A 17,298-nucleotide genomic window follows, 5' to 3' on the forward strand; every position below is an offset into this window, starting at 1 on the left:
CACTCCATTAGGTTCTTTATCTCCCTCCTGTATTCTGACTCGTCGTTATTCAAGATCCGGCCCACTATGGTCGTATTGTCAGCAAACTTGTAGATGGAGTTGGAACCAAATTTTGCCACGCAGTCGTGTGTGTACAGGGAGTAGAGTAGGGGGCTAAGTATGCAGCCTTGCGGGGCCCTGGTATTGAAGATTATTGTGGAGGAGGTGTTGTTGTTTATTCTTACTGATTGTGGTCTGTGGTCAGAAAGTCGAGTATCCAGTTGCAGAGTAAGGAGCCAAGCCCTAGGTTTTGGAGCTTTGATATGACCTTGGCTGGGATTATGGTTTTGAAGGCGGAGCTGTAATCAATAAATAGGAGTCTGATGTCCTTGAGGTGTGTCACTCACAGAGATGGAGATTTTAGAAGGGCTGGACACCCCCGGGGTCCCCTGGGTGGAGGGCCCCGGGCTGCGCCCCTGGGTGGAGGGCCCCGGGCTATGACCCTGTTGATCCTCTTCCCTTTGGGTGCCCGGGGCTCCTGTGGTCCTCCATGGCATAGAGAGACAGCTGGAGCGAGATTCACAAGCCCCACCGTCCTTTGGCGCTGTCATTTGTGGATTCCCACCAGTGCCTATGCCATGTTGTTGAAGCCCTGCATCATGGAGCTCATGCCCTCATCCATGGAGCGCATGCCCTCTTCCATGGAGGTCATGCCCTCATTCATGGAGGTCATGCCCTCATCCATGGAGGTCATGCCTTCAGTCATGGACGTCATAAGCTGAGCCATGGAGCGGGCATCTCCCGCTATGGAGTACATCTCTTGCACCAGGGTCTCCACTGCGGATGCCACATTTGCAGCGTTGGCCATATGGTGTTGCATTGATGGCACAGTCTCCTCAGTAAGAGGTGATTGGACTCCTCCAGTTGGCCTTACAGTCCAAGGATAGATGCTGTCAGCCCTTCCTGATTCTCACAACTCTACCTTTGATATTCCATCAGCTCTGGGACGACTGGACCCAGGGCACTCATAGACCAGGGGCTCAGCAGAGTCCTGGGCTCCGGCATCCCTCCCAGTGTGGGATCCCTGGGACACCCCTGCCTCCAGCTGCTGTGGATCATCAGCTGTGAAGTGCTGACCAGCGAGTGACCCAGAAGCCTGCCTACTAGTTAATCGCACCGAGGTGTGAGTATCTGCGCTGGTGGAAGGTACTGGTGACAGATGTGACGCCTCCTCGATGGTTGTCGCCAAGAGGTCTCCCTTTGAGCTGCTCGGGTATGTGGTTTCCAGGGGGCGCGATGATGGTCCGCACTGCTCTTCTCATTGCCCTGCAAGGGAAAGTAGATGGCATTGGTACATCGTGGGGGATATTCAATTTATTATGGCCAATCCACCTAACCTGCACATCTTTTGATGCGCAGAGCCAATAATGAAAATCATTTCTATTATAGGAACAAATGTTGAAAAATACAAAATAACCTTCTGCTCTCTCTCAACGTCCTGTCTCAACCCCCACATTCTCTCAGCCCTCACACTCTGACCCCCCCCCCCACACTCTCACCCAATTCATATTTTCTCTCATCCCTCTTCACACTCTCTTTCAGCTCACTTCACACTCTCCCTTTCCCCCTCGTCCTCTCTCTCTCTCTCGCCCCTTCACATTCTCTCTCACACACATTCTCCTGTCACTCACTCACTCACTCAGACACTAGAGAGTCTTGTTCTTGACGCCCAAGCACCACCCCAGTACTAATGTTCCCCGGCCCCTTTGCTCCCTGGCACATGTGCTCCCCAGATCCCACAACCCGGCATCCCTCTCCCTGGGCCTTGTTCCTGCTCATTGGCTTCCCAGTGCTCGGCTTCTCGCCCCCTGTTCATTGGCTCCCTGGGCCTCGCTCCTCAGTTCCCTGGCCCTTGGCTCCATGGATCCTGCTCCTCGATTCCCTTCGGCTCCTCATGCCCTGAACTCACCCAGTTGGTAGTCGCTGCTCTTCTAATCACCAAGTGTTTCTCTCCCACACTGTACCCGATGATCTTATCACAACACCATCATATCGGAAGATTTGTAGGAGTAAAGCTACAAATACGTAAAACATTGCAAAGATGTGCAAGTCAGGTGGATTGGCCATGCTAAATTGCCCCTTAGTGTCCAAAGATGTTCATAGGATAGGTGGGGGGTTTTGGAATAGAGTGGAGGAATGGGTGGAGTGCTCTTTCAGAGGGTCAGGACAGACGTGATGGGCCGAATGGCCTCTTTCTGCACTGTAGAGATTCTATCAGAAGTGTTTTTCCCGAGGGCACAATCCATGTTTTTATGTTTATTTCCTGTCCTCACACCTTTTCTATTACACTTCTGCAATCATATTTCATCATGTCACTCAAAGTCAATTTAGAACTGAAGGATTAGGTCATGTAAAAACCAAAGATTCAGAATGTGACCATAAAAGTGCCAGTTAAAAACTGGAAACAATCCTGAATATCGTTCAAAAACAATTTAAAAACAGGGAGCTGAACTGATCAAATCACTTAAAATGCTTTTACAAAATTGTTCATCGCCATTATTTCTCTAAGCAATTGCAATTTCTAATATGCAAATTGAATAGAAACGAATATCAAAACCAATTTATGTAATGCCACTCAGGTTGTGTGCTGATACGTATATCTTTAAAATTAAAATATTGTTAGAAATAGTTAAAATGCCAACGCAATTTTTGCAAAAGCCATATTAAGTGCAGAATTATTTTGTAGTCTCCCGTCGCAGCATTATAAAGATTACGTTGAATGGAAGAATATGCAACCAACAATACTTCAGCATTGAAAGGATGTTATTCTACTCTTCCTAACATTCAAGACATTCAATACTTTAAATAGCTACACACACAGGTATAGAGGGTACAAAATATACCTGTGAAAGTACAGGCATGGCATATGAATATAAGGAAAATTAATGCCTATATTAGTCTGTATGGAGAACAGTCTGTTCCATATAAGGAGGAGCAGATGTCCTCAATTCAACACAATAATCTTCTCAATTGCTACCGTCAAAGGATCCTTGCTCAGTCCCCACTTTTTCATTAATGTTTACCTATGATTTGACTTAGTCTGAGATTTAGCATGATTAATCGTAGTGAAATGTTGAAACTATATTTGGGATTACTTGTCTGATTTAGCCGAATAGGTTTTGGGGGGTGTGAGAAATTTTATATGGAAGATTTCTATTTCCGTGATAAATGTTGAATATATACCTTCTTTAGCAAATATATTGTACAAATGTGTTATGTGGCAGAGTTCGTTTAACTCTGGACCAGATAGTTATGGTTAAGAATGATTGAGTGATTCATGAACAAAGGAGTTTAATTTGGATAAGGTTGATTTTCGAGTGATGAGCGGGAAATGGCCACAATAGACTGAGAAGAATTAAAAATTTATAAAACTAAACAGTGGGAGGTGTTTTGTAATATCTTACTTCCCCTGTTGACCAAGGTTGTTCAATTATCATAGAATCATAGAATTTACAATGCAAAAGGAGGCCATTCAGCCCATCGAGTCTGCACCGGCTCTTGGAAAGAGCACCCTACCTAAGCCCACACCTCCACCCTATCCCCATAACCCAGTAACCCCACCCAACACTAAGGGCAATTTTGGACACTAAGGGTAATTTAGCATTGCCAATCCACCTAACCTGCACATCTTTGGACTGGGGAGGAAACCGGAGCACCCGGAAGAAACCCACGCACACACGGGGAGGACGTGCAGACTCCGCACAGACAGTCACCCTGCCGGGAATCGAACCTGGGACCCTGGAGTGGTGAAGCAATTGTGCTAACCACAATGCTACCGTGCTGCCCTGTACAAGTGAAGCCCTTTCCCTTTAAAGATATGAAACACCCTTTGAAGGAAAAAAGCGTCACTTGTACAATTCAACAACCTTGGTCATCAGGCGAAGTGAGAGATATTAGAAAAGTAAAAGAAAGACCTTTTGCAAAGCTAAGAGCAGTAGAAATCCAACGGACTGGGACCGGTTTAAAGAACAGCAAAGGAAAAAAATGAAAGTGTAAGACCTGCAAAAAAGGAAATGCAAGAAATAGATTGCAATGGCTAGCAAGAACAGATTAAACGTTTTATAAATCTATTGGGAGAAATTTGATGACAACGAGTGATTTGGGCCACTTATTGAACAATTGGGTTGTTTTGAAGAGACCCAACCACAGGTCCTTCCTGCTCTCAGTCAGTCTTTTTTCACTTGAAATTGCTGAGAGTGGGAACTGACAGAAGAGCAGTGATTGGAGGAACATGCACAGGTTGTAAGATTTTGATAATTCTACCAGTTTTTAGAAACTGTAATATCTATGGATTTTGTTCTTTAATCACAGTTTAAAATTGAGTGGTTCAGGTTTGACGTTTTGTTGGACAATTAAGTCAAGTTCGTTGGGGACAGGAAAGCAGGTGTTTGTGATTAAACAATTATTTTTATTGTTTTATGACAAAGCTCCTTTGAGTCTTGAGCTGAAGCTGTCAATACAATTAGATGTTTACTTTTGTAAGTCAGTTGGAGGAATGACTAAAAAGATTGAGGATTTAAGATGACACCATGTTTAAACAAACCAGGCTTTGCTTTAATTGATCAGCACCAGAGAGGGAAATCTTTGTTCTCTGATATTATGATAGAAGTGGTCTTGACTGTTGATTTTAAAAGCTCTAATATGGGGATTGGGTGCAGATATGTTGACAAGAGAATGTGCCTTTATTTATGGCTTCTTTGTAGCTGGAAGGAAATGTGAAATTGTTTGTGATGGAATGTAAACATCTGGAGTCTGTGGGCCATAAAGCAGAGGTTGCTGCAAAGGTGCGGTAACACAAGATGATTTGTGTCCCGTGGCCAAAAGGAGGAGTGAACTTGGACCATTCCCAAAAAAAGGAGGGAGGGGAGACTGGGAGATAAAAGTTTAGAAATAGTAATCCTCGTTCGTACAGTGATACCATGGTTTCTGGGTTATGACTCTTTTGGACACAGTTCAACATCACTTCAAAGATAAAGGAAGAAGGACATTGTCTGTTCTGACAACACCAAGAGTTCTTGGGATCGTGAGAAATGAGAAACTTCTATGTTTTCACTGCGACTTGTTAAGTAGATGCAAAATATTGCTTCATAAATTCCACTTGATTCTAAATGCTAGTTATTCATATCTTTTAGATCAAACACAACTGAGGACTCCCAATTCTTAGAAAGTAAAAATTCAAACCTGCCGCGCCAATTCCTGGAGAGAACGTGACTTCTCGTCCAATAGGATGGGAGCGCACGTGGTTTAACGGAGAGGGTGGACTTTAAACACGTCGTTTTTTGTCTGGACTGAAAGAGTAGCAGGAGTATGGATTGTCATTGCTGTATCCTGTAAAGTGTTTCTGTTTATAAATAAAATGGTTATTGCCTTATTCGCTGGTGGTCACCTGGAGTTTTTGTTATGACATAGGCAATGAGGATGATTGGCACTCCATTTCCGAGGAACTGTAAAGGAGTTTCCATTCTTATTCAAGTCAAAAGGAGAACCATCATGCCATTTGTTTGGTAAACGTCAGCTATTTGATGCAAATGAAGAAGAGTGGGTGCAATACGTAGAGCGGATGCATTATTTGTTTCAGAGAAAACGATGTGGAGAGGGAAGAGAAAATTATTTGTTCACAGCCTGCGTCACTCAGACATAGAGTGTAATAAGGTGTTTGACCTACCCAGAGACACCTGATTCAAAATCATTTACCGAGCTCGTGGAGTTGGTCAGGAACCATTACCATCCGAAACTCTACCATTATCCAGAGGTATACGTTTAATTTGACAGGGAAGGCCCCAGGAGAATCTGTTGCAGATATTGTAGTCAGATTAAGGAAACTGGTGGAATATTGCGAGTTTGGCGTATCCCTGAATGATATGTTAAGAGATAGGTTACTGTGCGGGATAAATAACATGACAATCCAAAGGAAGCTGCTAGCAAAGTCACAGCTTGACTTCACAAAGGCAATAGAAGAAACCTTATCCATGGAAAGCGCAGAAAAAGGCGTTCAAGATTGCAAAGTGTACCTGGAGGCGAGGTCCACCAGTTGGAGAAAGGGACCGCAAGCAACGGCAGCTGCAGTATTGGGGTTGAGGGTGCCTGTTCAAACAAAGGAAAGATGACTGAAGCAGAAAACTGAGGTAAAAGCCATTGTTTTGACCAAACAAGAAATCTTAACAAGTGTTTCAGATGTGGGGAAAGTCACACCGCGGAGAAGTGTTTCAGGTGCAGTAGGAGGGGTCACTTAAGGCCTAGAAGGGGACAGAAGCCAGCTCCAGTCCACAGTATGGGGAGGAACAGTCGCCTGCATGGAATATGTTGACAATAAACCACATTGACGTGGGCAAAGTGGCCACAATCACCTTGGTATTGCTAGTTAATAGATGGCCTTTGAAAATGGGTCTTCAGCAACTGTCACTGCGGAACAAACTTACCGTTATTTGCAGGATGCAGTCCAACCTTTGAGGCTGGACAACACTGTGGCCAAGCTAGCCACTTATACTGGGGAGATACTTAAAATCAAGGGGAGTAGGAAAACACCAGTAGCCTACAGATAGCAGCAAGCCTAGCTCCCACTTATTGTCATATTAGGACAAGGACCAAGTCTAATGAGTAACAAGCCAAGTAGAAAATGGGGATCTTGTAGATGTGGTGTATCTGGTCTTCCAGAAGGCATTTGATAAAGGTTAATATAAAAGGTAAGATCATATGGGATATGGGGTAATTTATTAGCTTGAATAGAAGTAGAGAGTTGGGATAAATGGGTGTTTTTCTAGTTGACAAGATGTAACTAGGGTGGGGGTGCCACAGGGTTCGGTCCTTGGGCCCCAACTATTTACAATCTCTAAAGCTGATCTCAGTAATGATAGCCAAGACAACTATCACTGATCGTCGTAAACACCCATCAGATCCACGAATGTCCTTTAGGGAAGGAAATCCTTACCTGGTTTGGCCTACTGATTCTAGGCTGACAGAAATGTGGTTGACTGTACCTGCCCTCTGAAGTGAGCTAGCAAGACACTCCGTTCAAGGCACGGGCAACAAACGTTGGCGTTGCCAGTGACACCCACAGAGTTTCACGCTCCACACTTTCCTTCCTCTCAAAGATCATGGAATGTGCTGTTGCATTGCAAATAGTTTCTAACCACTCTTATCAATCTTTATTCAAATCCCTCCAGCCCAGCTATATGCCTATACACAGTAGCAGACTGTACTGGTCAATGTCACCAATGATCTCCCCTATTATTGTGACCATAATTCTCTAACTCTCCTCAGTCACATAATCGGCAATTCTACTGTCCCCTGGAATTACTTCCTGCACTTCAGCATTGGGATATTATCTCTGATTTTTCTTTTGCTTGCCTCAGTGAAGGTGATGAATTGATGCCAGTTTAATGTAACTCAGTAGGCTCATGACAAGCCATCTTGGCTACCAACCATTTGCAGGCCAGGAGCCCTGCAATCCTTCCAACCCACCTCCTCAGAAATGGCTGGAAGCGGAATGGAGCTGGCATTTACAGCAGAGCTACTTTCAGCTCCTGCCCACATCCCATCCAGGCCTAGGTGGAGGCTCAAAATCCTGCCCAAGGTGTCTGAACCTTTGTTGACAATAGCCAGCACTACTATGCTGCATTATCCATTGACTCAGGCTGTTGTCAGTCTGAAGCAAACACGCAGATTCTTGCAAACTGAGCATGAGAGATATTTCAGTGCAATGATGCCTGTCAGGTAATCTTGTGAGAGGGCACCAAAATCTCAGGATTTTGCTGTTCTGCGTTGCCGGAAAGTCAAAAGCCAGGTTGTCGCCGGAGCCAGGAAACTGGCGGCGACCAAGAAAGCTTGCAACAGTGGGTAAGGTGGAGGCCACGGGAAGAAAAGGAAAGTGCAAGTTAGCTGGTACTGCCAACTGTGTGAGAAACCCTGACAGTAGTGGCGAGGACCTCCAGGCCTGTGACCATGTGTTGGTCTGAGGTAACACCCCGTTAATTGACTGTGTAGTGTCCAGGTCAGAAAGGCCCAGTACTCTGGTGAAATCTGTGCTTTGTTGGCTGGGTCTAGCCGGGCAATGCAAAGGTCTTCATGTTCAGCAGTCTATGGAGAGAAAACGTCTTGATGGAATTTCTGCTCTAGAATTGCTGTCTTGTGATCTCGACTGGAAAATGCTTAAAACCAGGGATTTGTGCGTCTGTGTGTGTGGATATTGAGTGAAAACTCGATTGTGCGTATCTGATAGCTATAGCTGACCTATGGGTAACTTGGATGAGATGCTAATTGAATTGTTATCACAGCCAGAATTGGTGTCTAAAGTTGGGAGGGGAAGGAAGTTGGACAGATGCTTGAAGGAAAATAACTTAAAATATGATGCGTAGAAGTTGGGATGGAAACTGGTGATTGTATGAATGGTTATGGTAGATCATCTTATCCTCGAGGTAATCTTAACTAATGACAGGATATTTAGAGGGAGTTTGAAGAAAAGCTTTTTTACCCGGAGGGTGGCGGGAATTCGGAGCTCATTGAGGTGGGAGCACTCACATTTACAAAGCATTTGGATGAGCAATTGTAATGCTGCAGCTTCAAGTCTAGGTCCAGTTGCTGGAAAATGGGATTAGGATAAGTACTTGATGACGAGTGCAGCCACGATGGGCCAAAGGGCCTCCTGTTGAGCTGTAGAACCATATGACTCTAAAATATTTCCAAATTGCATTACCTGCTAGGGTGGGAATTTATAAACCACTCTAGCCCTTTTACCTCCTTCATGACACTCCTGAAGACCTATCTCTTTTACCAAGGTTTTGCCCATCTGCCCGAAAGTGGACATATGTGGTTCAGTGATAAATTTTGCTTTACAACACTTCACTGAAGTGACGTGGGAAGATTTATTACAGTGAAAACACTGCATAGATACATATTGTTGTTGTAAAATATTTTCAGATGCAGCGATACAGAGCTCCGGCCTATTGGAGATAAAATAAGCCACTATTGCGATTTATTTTGAAAATTATATTGGGTTATGCTTTGAAAAAAAAAAGTGACTTGTAATTCTAAAGCCAAACCTCTTGATTTTTAAGAGTTTGTCTCCTGATTTATGAGGTGGGAGTTTGTCATTATTGTGTCAATTACCTGTCTGACATCAATATCTCTGTGAGCCAGAATTTGTATGTTGGCAAAACAAGAGGCCTTGCATCTGTATCAAAACTATCATTTTTTTCGAATTAATTTATGGGATGTGGGCATCGCTGGTTAGGCCAGCATTTATTGCCCATCCCTAGTTGCCCTTCAGAAGGTGGCGGTGAGCTGCGTTCTTGAACCACTGCAGTCCTTGAGGTGTAGGTACACCACTGTGCTGTTAGGGATGCCGATCCAGAATTTTGACCCAGCGATCGATGAAGGAACGGCGATATATTTCTAAGTCAGGGTGGTTTGGAAGGGAACCTCCAGGTGGTGGGGTTCCCAAGTATCTGCTGCTCTTGTCCTTCTAGATGGTGGTACGTCATGGGTTTGGAAGGTGCTGTCCAAGGAACCTTGGTGAGTTACTGCAGTGCATCCTGTAGATTGTACACACGGCTGCCACTGTTCGTCAGTGGTGGAGGGTTTGAATGTTTGTAGAACGAGGAATAATCAAGCAGGCTGCTTTGTCCTGGATGCTGTTGGGCTTCTTCAGTGTTGTTGGAGCTGCACTCATCCAGGCAGGTGGAGAGTATTCCAACATACTCCTGACCTGTGCCTTGTAAATGGTGGGCAGGCTTTGAGGGGCTCAGGAGGGGAGTTATCTGCCACAGGAATCGCAGCCTCTGACCTGCTCTGGTAGTCACAGCATTAATGTGGCTAATCCAGTTCCGTTTCTGGTCAATGGTAATCCCCAAGATGTTGATCATCGGGGAATTCAGCGATGGTAATGCCATTGAATGTCTTGGGGTGTTGGTTAGATCCTCTTTTATTGAAGATGGTCATTGCCTGGCACTTGGTGCACAAATGATACTTGCCACTTGTCAGCCCAAGTCTGGATATTGTCCATGTCTTCCTGCATTTGGACATGAACTGCTTCAGTGTCTGAGGAGTCACTAATGGTGCTGAACATCGTGCAGTCATCTGTGAAGATCCCCACTTCTGACCTTATGATGGACAGAAGGTCATTGGTGGAGCAGCTAAAGATGGTTGGGCCGAGGAGACTACCCAGAGGAACACCTGCAGTGATGTCCTGGATCTGAGATGATTGACCTCAACCACCACAACCATCTTCCTTTGACTCCAACCAGTGGAGAGATTTCCCCGATTCCCGTTAACTCCGGCTTTGCTAAGGCTCATTGATGCCATGCTCGATCAAATGCTGCCTTTATGTCAACGGCAGTCCCTGTCGCCTCAGGCATTCAGCTCTTTTGTCCATGTTCAAACGAAGGCTGTAATGAGGTCAGGAGCTGAGTGAACCTGGCAGTATCCAAACTAAGCGTCCGTGAGCAGGTTGTTGCTGAGTAAGCATTGTTGATGACCCCTTCCATCACTTTACTGATGATCAAGAGTAGGCTGATGGGGCAATAATTCACCAGGTTGGATTGTCCTGTTTCTTGTGTACAATAACATTATGAAAACCTGGGTTAAGTCGCATAGACAGTATGACTGCTTGAGCTGTGATTAAGGTGTTGTAAAAGTGAGCTAATCATTGATTTTTAGGTGAAGTGTTCTGCTAATAGACCTTGAGAACCATTTACTGGTTTATAGTTAGATAGCTAATGGGATATTGTTACATTTGAAGGACCCCTGGGTATAGATAATTTATGTGGGGTATGGTGTTTGGTCCTGGTTAAACGAGTCAAGGGACATCTTGTAAGAGACAAAAGATTGCCTCATGATTTGGTACAGATGATGTAGTTAATTGGAGGAGTCAGATGTGTCTTAAAAGGCAGTTGGCCCTATGTCTCTCATCTGAACATAAGTGTTTTAGTTTGGCCTTTAACTGTTCTCGCTCCAAAGATTCTACATAGAGAAAAGTAGAAATCTGATTGTTAACTTTATTCATGAGTGGTATTTGAAATATATTGGTTTGCTTAATTGGAATGTAGTGGCAGGTTTGGGAAGTAAGTTAACATTTTTTTCTCTTTCACTTAAGAACTGTTAACACTAAAGCTATTTATTTGTTGCTGATGCAGTTAATTCTATGTTTATAAATTAAAGTTTTGATTTGACATACCTATGGGTCAGTGTTATCACTCCCAGGATGCGGTAACATTTCCTCACAGCTCAAAATTAGTTGGGTCTCATCCGGATCCTAACATTCCGCTGCTGGAAATTTGCAAATTCCTGTCTTTTCACAAGAATTTTGGACTTCCAATCATCAAGCACCAAAAAGGGGAGGGTGCTAGAGATGTGCTTCAAAAATATTATTTTATCTTATCTATTATATTATATCCATGTAAGATCTATTATTTTGTGATATTCTCCTCCAATGTTCACATTGAGAGAATCAGTGGAGAATAGTTTGATGGAGATGTTTCCTGAGGAGACTCTAACCTTGCACCTGACCAGCAACCAGCCCGGTGCATTGTGGGCTACTGGAGGAGTTAGGGTGGCTGCAGCCTCAGTGCATTGTGGGCTCTGGAGGAGTCGGGGTGCCGACAGCGCCTAGTGCATTGTGGGCTGCTGGAGGAGTCGGGGTGGCTGCAGCGCTCAGTGCATTGTGGGCTGCTGTAGGAGTCGGGGTGCCGGCAGCGCCCAGTGCATTGTGGGCTACTGGAGGAGTGGATCATGGCGACCGTGGCGGTGAGCGGATGTATTTGGAGATCGTTGGCGGTGCGGAACCGCGTGAATCCCCGCCTGACAGGCGCTGCTTTTTATTCCACGCCACTTGCTCCAACCTCTGCTGCAGCGACCCAAGGTAATGGGAGGCACGCGAGGGTGGTTGTCCCTTGGGGTAACCTGGCCCTTGTCCATTGTGAGCCGGGGCCGGGGTCACCCCACTGACCGGGGCCGGGGTCACCCCACTGGCCGGGGCCGGGGTCACCCCCGGGGCCGGGGTCACCCCACTGACCGGGGCCGGGGTCACCCCACTGACCGGGGCCGGGGTCACCCCACTGACCGGGGCCGGGGTCACCCCACTGACCGGGGCCGGGGCCACCCCACTGGCCGGGGCCGGGGTCACCCCACTGGCCGGGGCCGGGGTCACCCCACTGACCGGGGCCGGGGTCACCCCAATGGCCGGGGCCGGGGTCACCCCACTGGCCGGGGCCGGGGTCACCCCACTGGCCGGGGTCACCCCACTGGCCGGGGTCACCCCACTGGCCGGGGTCACCCCACTGACCGGGGCCGGGGTCACCCCACTGACCGGGGCCGGGGCCTCCCACTGACCGGGGCCGGGGCCTCCCACTGACCGGGTCCGGGGCCTCCCACTGACCGGGGCCGGGGCCTCCCACTGACCGGAGCCGGGGCCTCCCACTGGCCGGGGCCGGGGTCACCCCACTGGCCGGGGCCGGGGTCACCCCACTGACCGGGGCCGGGGTCACCCCACTGACCGGGCCGGGGTCACCCCACTGGCCGGGGCCGGGGTCACCCCACTGGCCGGGGCCGGGGTCACCCCACTGACCGGGGCCGGGGTCACCCCACTGGCCGGGGCCGGGGTCACCCCACTGACCGGGGCCGGGGTCACCCCACTGGCCGGGGCCGGGGTCACCCCACTGGCCGGGGCCGGGGTCACCCCACTGGCCGGGGCCGGGGTCACCCCACTGGCCGGGGCCGGGGCCGGGGTCACCCCACTGGCCGGGGCCGGGGTCACCCCACTGGCCGGGGCCGGGGTCACCCCACTGGCCGGGGCCGGGGTCACCCCACTGGCCGGGGCCGGGGTCACCCCACTGGCCGGGGCCGGGGTCACCCCACTGACCGGAGCCGGGGCCTCCCACTGACCGGAGCCGGGGCCTCCCACTGACCGGGGCCGGGGTCACCCCACTGGCCGGGGCCGGGGTCACCCCACTGGCCGGGGCCGGGGTCACCCCACTGGCCGGGGCCGGGGTCACCCCACTGACCGGGGCCGGGGTCACCCCACTGACCGGGGCCGGGGTCACCCCACTGGCCGGGGCCGGGGTCACCCCACTGGCCGGGGCCGGGGTCACCCCACTGGCCGGGGCCGGGGTCACCCCACTGACCGGGGCCGGGGTCACCCCACTGGCCGGGGCCGGGGTCACCCCACTGACCGGGGCCGGGGTCACCCCACTGACCGGGGCCGGGGTCACCCCACTGGCCGGGGCCGGGGTCACCCCACTGGCCGGGGCCGGGGTCACCCCACTGGCCGGGGCCGGGGCCGGGGTCACCCCACTGGCCGGGGCCGGGGTCACCCCACTGGCCGGGGCCGGGGTCACCCCACTGGCCGGGGCCGGGGTCACCCCACTGGCCGGGGCCGGGGCCACCCCACTGGCCGGGGTCACCCCACTGACCGGAGCCGGGGCCTCCCACTGACCGGAGCCGGGGCCTCCCACTGACCGGGGCCGGGGTCACCCCACTGGCCGGGGCCGGGGTCACCCCACTGGCCGGGGCCGGGGTCACCCCACTGGCCGGGGCCGGGGTCACCCCACTGGCCGGGGCCGGGGTCACCCCACTGGCCGGGGCCGGGGTCACCCCACTGGCCGGGGCCGGGGTCACCCCACTGACCGGGGCCGGGGTCACCCCACTGACCGGGGCCGGGGGGGTCACCCCACTGGCCGGGGCCGGGGGGGTCACCCCACTGACCGGGGCCGGGGTCACCCCACTGACCGGGGCCGGGGTCACCCCACTGGCCGGGGCCGGGGTCACCCCACTGGCCGGGGCCGGGGTCACCCCACTGACCGGGGCCGGGGCCACCCCACTGACCGGGGCCGGGGTCACCCCACTGGCCGGGGCCGGGGTCACCCCACTGACCGGGGCCGGGGTCACCCCACTGACCGGGGCCGGGGTCACCCCACTGGCCGGGGCCGGGGTCACCCCACTGGCCGGGGCCGGGGTCACCCCACTGGCCGGGGCCGGGGTCACCCCACTGGCCGGGGCCGGGGTCACCCCACTGGCCGGGGTCACCCCACTGACCGGGGCCGGGGCCACCCCACTGACCGGGGCCGGGGTCACCCCACTGGCCGGGGCCGGGGTCACCCCACTGGCCGGGGCCGGGGTCACCCCACTGACCGGAGCCGGGGCCTCCCACTGACTGGGACAAGGATCTCTCACGCTCTCTCCATACCTACGTAGGTTTCCTCACACAGTTCAAAGATGTGCGGGTTAGGTGATTGATTGATTTATTGTCACATGTACCGAAGTACAATGAAAAGTATTTTTCTGCAGCTGAGGAACGTACACAGTACGTACATAGTAGACAAAAAGAATAATCAACAGAGAACATTGACAAATGGTACATCGACAAATAGTGATTGGTTACAGTGCGGAACAAGGGCCAAAAAAGCAAACACATGAGCAAAAGCGGCATGGGGCATCGTGAATAGTGTTCTTACAGGGAACGGATCAGTCCGAGGGGGAGTCGTTGAGGAGTCTTGCAGCTGTGGGGAAGAAGCTGTTCCTATGTCTGGATGTGCTGGTCTTCAGACTTCTGTACCTTCTGCCTGATGAAAGGGTCTGGAAGAAGGCATAGCCTGGGTGGGAGGGGTCTCTGACAATGCCTTTCTGAGGCAACGAGAGATGTGGACAGAATCAATGTGGGGGTGGCCAGCTTGTGTGGTGCGTTGGGCTAAGTTCGCCACACTCTGCAGTTTCTTGCAATCTTGGGCTGAGCAGTTGCCATACCAGGCCGTGATGCAGCCAGATAGGATGCTCTCTATGGCACATCTGTAGAATTTTGTGAGAGTCGATGCAGACATGCCGAATTTCTTTAGCTAGTAGAGACGTTGTTGGGCTTTCTTGACTGTTGCATCAACGTGAATGGATCAGGACAGACTGTTGGTGATGGTGACTCCCAGGAACTTAAAGCTATCGACCATCTCCACTTCGGAGCCATTGATGTAGACGGGGGGGGGGGGTGGCTATGTGTCTTGCCGACATTTAGAGAGAGGTTGTTTTCTGTACATTCTCCCAGGTGATCTATCTCCCTTCTGTAGTCTGATTCGTAGTTGTTTGAGATGCAACCCACTGCAATCGTATCTTTAATAATCTTTATTGTGACAAGTAGGCTTACATTAACACTGCAATGAAGTCACTGTGAAACGTGCCTAGTCGCCACATTCCGGCGCCTTTTCATCCGCAAACTTATAGGTCAAATTGAGTTAAACCTTGTACACAGTCGTGCCTGTATAGGGAGTACAGTAGAGAACTGAGCACACATCCTTGTGGGGCCCCGGTGTTGAGAACTATTGTGGAGGAGGTGCTGTTGCCGATCCTGACAGATTGCGGTCTGTTGATGAGGAAGTCAAGAATCCAGCTGCACAAGGAGGGGTCATGTTCTGGATTGCGGAGTTTGGTTATTAGCCTTGTCGGGATGATGGTGTTGAAGGCGGAGCTGTAGTCTATGAACAGTAGTCTGATGAAGGTGTCCTGGTTGTCGAGCTTTTTGAATGTTGATTATAGGGCCAGAGGGATAACTTCTGCTGTGGACCGGTTGTGGCGCTAGGCGAACTTTAATGAATCGAGACTGTCTGGGAGGCTGGCGTTGATGCGTCTCATAACTCGCTGCTCGAAGCATTTCATGATAACAGACATCAGAGCCACCGGTCGGTAGTCGTTGAGGCACGCTACCTTGGATACCAAGGTGGATTGGCCCCTTGCTATCCAAAAGGTTAGGCGGGATTACTGGTTTATGGGGATAGGTTGAGCGGTGTAGGCCTTGATAGGGTGCTCTTTCAGACTGTCGGTGCAGATTCGGTGGGCTGAATGGCCTCCTTCTGCACTGCAGGGATTCTATGAGAATGGTGGGTGATGTAGCCAGGATTGCGTGGTGCAGCTGATCGATAAATTCATATAGCTAACTGAGTTCCTGAGCTAAATTAATTTTCAGCGTGGGTCATATAACCCCCTAAAATATATTGTCATTTGAGAAAAACCATGTCTGATTTTTGATCCACTTACCACCTAAAGTTTGATAATTTGGGTCGTGATGAAAATAGTTGCATAGTTCAGGATGGCATTAATTGGGTGACGGAATGGTCAAAGGTATGACTGATGGGAGATCAGTGAGGAGAGGAGATAGACGAAGCAATGCACTTGAAATAGGAAATACGGTAAAGAAACAGACCAGCCAGCAATACCAATCCATGCTAGGACTGAAATTGAAAGAAAGGATATTATAAATAGTGTGATTTTTGAAAAGTGTGTCCATGTACACGTGCGGGAGTTGAACCCTCACTGCTGGCGTCACTCCGTACCACGAAGCAGCCATTCAGACCACTGACTGGGGGGGGATGTGGATGATCACCCTCCACATCAGCCAGAATTATTTTTTTGGATGCGGTAGATGGCTTTGCAGCACGATACTCTCCCCATTTATCCAGGCTGGGGACTGACATCGATAGACATTGGCTAACTTGCACCAATGACTGGGTATCGTGTGTCCTACTGGAGAATATAACACATACATAGAATAAAGATTGTCAAAAGTTACATTTTTTGGTAAAACCTTTAATGTTCAAGTAATCAGCCAAAATATTTATGGAAGAATTTGTTTGTTTTTTTCATTTTCATGTCTTCCCTCGCACCCTTTTCATTTTGCTTGAAGTTTAAAAGAAAAAGTTGTATTATCATAGAACCATAGAATTTATAATGCAGAAGGAGGCCATTTGGCCCATCGCGTCTGCACCGGCCCTTGGAAAGTGCACCCTACTTAAGCCCACACCTCCATCCGATCCCAGTAACCCCACCTCAACGCTTTGGACACGAGGGCAATTTAGCATGGCCAATCCACCTAACCTGCACATCTTTGGACTTTATGTTTGAAATATATATAAAAAAGAGTTCTAGTCACTTACTATGTCATTCTAATTTCACTTTATTGGATGTTTTATTTCTTCAGCTGTGACGAGAGGCAAGCGAGCATCTCCAAAAGAAAAACAAAGGCGAGAGGTAATTATTAAACCCTGTATAAAAATCGTACAATGTTCCACAAAGTGAGAGGCATGACAATTGCACAGTACTTTCAGAATCTTGACTATTCCCAGAAGACAACATAGAATAACAGATTTTTGATAATTATTATTGGTGTTGAAAGTATTATTTTTTACCTTTCCTACTGATGGTATGGACAGTACCATTCACAAACATCATTATTAGAGCAGTCAACGGTTAGGTATTCTGTGTCAAGTGCTTGACTTTCCAAAGCCACTC

General features: G+C 49.5%; 1 protein-coding gene and 1 long non-coding RNA gene across 2 annotated transcripts in view; one reads left to right on the forward strand and one right to left on the reverse strand.

Moving 5' to 3' along the window:
- Window positions 1-947: 947 nt before the first annotated feature.
- Window positions 948-11,320, reverse strand: LOC119954708. The gene is made up of 3 exons (XR_005458303.1): window positions 11,210-11,320; window positions 6,051-6,123; window positions 948-1,305 (listed from the first exon to the last, which is right to left on the reverse strand). It is a non-coding gene; the product is annotated as an uncharacterized LOC119954708 (long non-coding RNA).
- Window positions 11,321-11,686: 366 nt separating this feature from the next.
- The window catches only part of mrps35 (mitochondrial ribosomal protein S35), a 28,817-nt gene continuing 23,205 nt past the window's right edge, over window positions 11,687-17,298 (forward strand). The window contains exons 1-2 of the mRNA XM_038780719.1: window positions 11,687-11,893; window positions 16,988-17,037. Coding sequence (XP_038636647.1) covers window positions 11,764-11,893; window positions 16,988-17,037 — 180 coding nt within the window. The 5' untranslated portion in view covers window positions 11,687-11,763. The remainder of the gene's footprint in view (window positions 11,894-16,987; window positions 17,038-17,298) is intronic.

The sequence above is a fragment of the Scyliorhinus canicula genome, chromosome 20 (assembly GCF_902713615.1).
Source record: "Scyliorhinus canicula chromosome 20, sScyCan1.1, whole genome shotgun sequence".
In the NCBI taxonomy this organism is placed as follows: Eukaryota; Metazoa; Chordata; class Chondrichthyes; order Carcharhiniformes; family Scyliorhinidae; genus Scyliorhinus; species Scyliorhinus canicula.